The sequence below is a fragment of the Sinocyclocheilus anshuiensis genome, unplaced genomic scaffold (genome assembly GCF_001515605.1).
Source record: "Sinocyclocheilus anshuiensis isolate Anshui unplaced genomic scaffold, SAMN03320099.WGS_v1.1 scaffold476, whole genome shotgun sequence".
NCBI classification, from domain to species: Eukaryota; Metazoa; Chordata; class Actinopteri; order Cypriniformes; family Cyprinidae; genus Sinocyclocheilus; species Sinocyclocheilus anshuiensis.
Window position 1 is genome coordinate 1,001,676 of NW_015554139.1, and position 1,909 is coordinate 1,003,584.

The 1,909-nt window shown below is 42.1% G+C and overlaps 1 protein-coding gene across 1 annotated transcript in view; it reads left to right on the plus strand.

Moving 5' to 3' along the window:
• LOC107670466 (zinc-binding protein A33-like) overlaps positions 1-1,427 on the plus strand; it is a 4,177-nt gene extending 2,750 nt beyond the window's left edge. The window contains exon 6 of the mRNA XM_016463068.1: positions 598-1,427. Within this exon, the coding sequence (XP_016318554.1) occupies positions 598-1,133 (536 nt within the window). The 3' untranslated portion in view covers positions 1,134-1,427. The remainder of the gene's footprint in view (positions 1-597) is intronic.
• The last annotated feature ends 482 nt before the right edge of the window (positions 1,428-1,909 follow it).

The following is a 1,909-nucleotide window of genomic DNA, read 5'->3' on the forward strand; positions in this document are numbered from 1 at the left end:
TGTCACCACGGCAACACCAGAGCTGTTACTCAATACATGAGAAACAAAGTAACTCAGATATTTCCTTCTAAATTAAAAAGTAATGCGTTAATTCACTAGTTACTTGAAAAAAGTAATCTGATTACGTAACTTGTAATGCGTTACCCCCAACACTGTTGAAGAATATGACTTTTCTTTAAGTAAAAATATTATTATTATCATTTATTTAATATTTTGGTTAAAAAGACCTGGACGTTTCCTCACGATATTCATGTTTAAAGCAACTGTATGTAGTTTTGTGTATTTTTGTGCCTTTGGAATCCCCTACAATTAATTGAGTGGCATTCATTGTCGCAAATAACAGTAGATACTAGTGTCACTTTCTGCCCTTTTCATGGGATTTCATGCCTGCTCACCAAACTTACATACTCCTAGATGGGAAGTATGGGAAAGAAACAGAAACCATTCATCTTATTAGAAGTCATTGTACCACCAAAATGATTTTGAAACTGATATTTCAAGGCAAAAATTAAAAAAGCACTCTTATACAGTTGCTTTAAAGAGACCACTTTGCTTGCTCAGCAACATTTCACCTTTCAAACTATTCCTTTGTTGCAGCTCCAGTGACTCTTGATCCAAACACCGCAGCAAGCTGCTTCCTCCTGTCAGAGGATCTGACTACAATACAGTGCTGTTCTCAGACCATTAAACTCCCAGAAAACCCAGAGCGGTTCGATATAGGTGCAGAGGTGCTGGGCTACGAGAGCTTCAGCTCTGGGCGACACAGCTGGGATGTGGAGGTCAAAAACAACACCTACTGGGTCATCGGAGTTGCAAGCACATCTGTCAGCCGGAAGGGAAAGCATGTGTTGACCCCTGCAGAGGGATTCTGGACCATTAGGCTACGAAACGGAGAATATAAAGCCTGTACTGCCCCATGGTCCCCGCTCACTATGACTAAGGAGCCACAGGTGGTGAGAGTCGTATTGGACATGAACAGGTCCAGGGTGACTTTCTACGACCCACAAGAGAGAACGCCTCTATTCACCTACATGGACATCGTCACTCTGAGAGCATTCCCATACTTCTGCAGTGCCTGTAAGGAACACCCACTGAAAGTGTTGCCAGCTTGGATCTCTATTAAGACAGACTGATGTGAAGAACGTCCCTCTCAGCGTTTCTTTCCTCAAGGCTCACCTCTCATGTTACATGGTGTGTGTGAGTGAGCTAGGATTGAAATAACCTTCAGTTCCACTTGTTTTGGATTTTAAAAACCTGATAGAGGATCTGGACAGCAACGTGAATGTCATCAAAACTGTCAATGCCTAGATCACATTTTACTTGAGAGAAAATGAAATAAGGGGTGTTGAGACATACCCATATTGACGATAATATTGACATTAAAGGGATAGTTCACCCAAAAATTAAAATTTGATGTTTATCTGCTTACCCCCAGGGCATCCAAGATGTAGGTGACTTTGTTTCTTCAGTAGAACACATTTGATGATTTTTAAGTCCAACCGTTGCAGTCTATCAGTCGTATAATGCATGGCAATGGTAACAAAATCTACGAGAGTAAAAAAAACATGCACAGACAAATCCAAATTAAACCCTGCGGCTCGTGACGACACATTGATGTCCTAAGACACGAAACGATCGGTTTGTGCGAGAAACCGAACAGTATTTATATCATATTTTACCTCTAATACACCACTATGTCCAACTGCTTTGAGCGCGCGCACAGCATCCGGTACGTGAGGTGTGTACGCGCTCTGGCGTAGTTTACGTTAATGGGTGTGTTGATATCCAGCCGAAGAGCAATCAACCATAACTTCAAGCGAGCAGGCTCACGTCGTACCTGTGCAAACAATGAGTGACATATACGCGCGAGAGATCACTTCTGGCGCTTGCGTAAACTACGTAAACTACT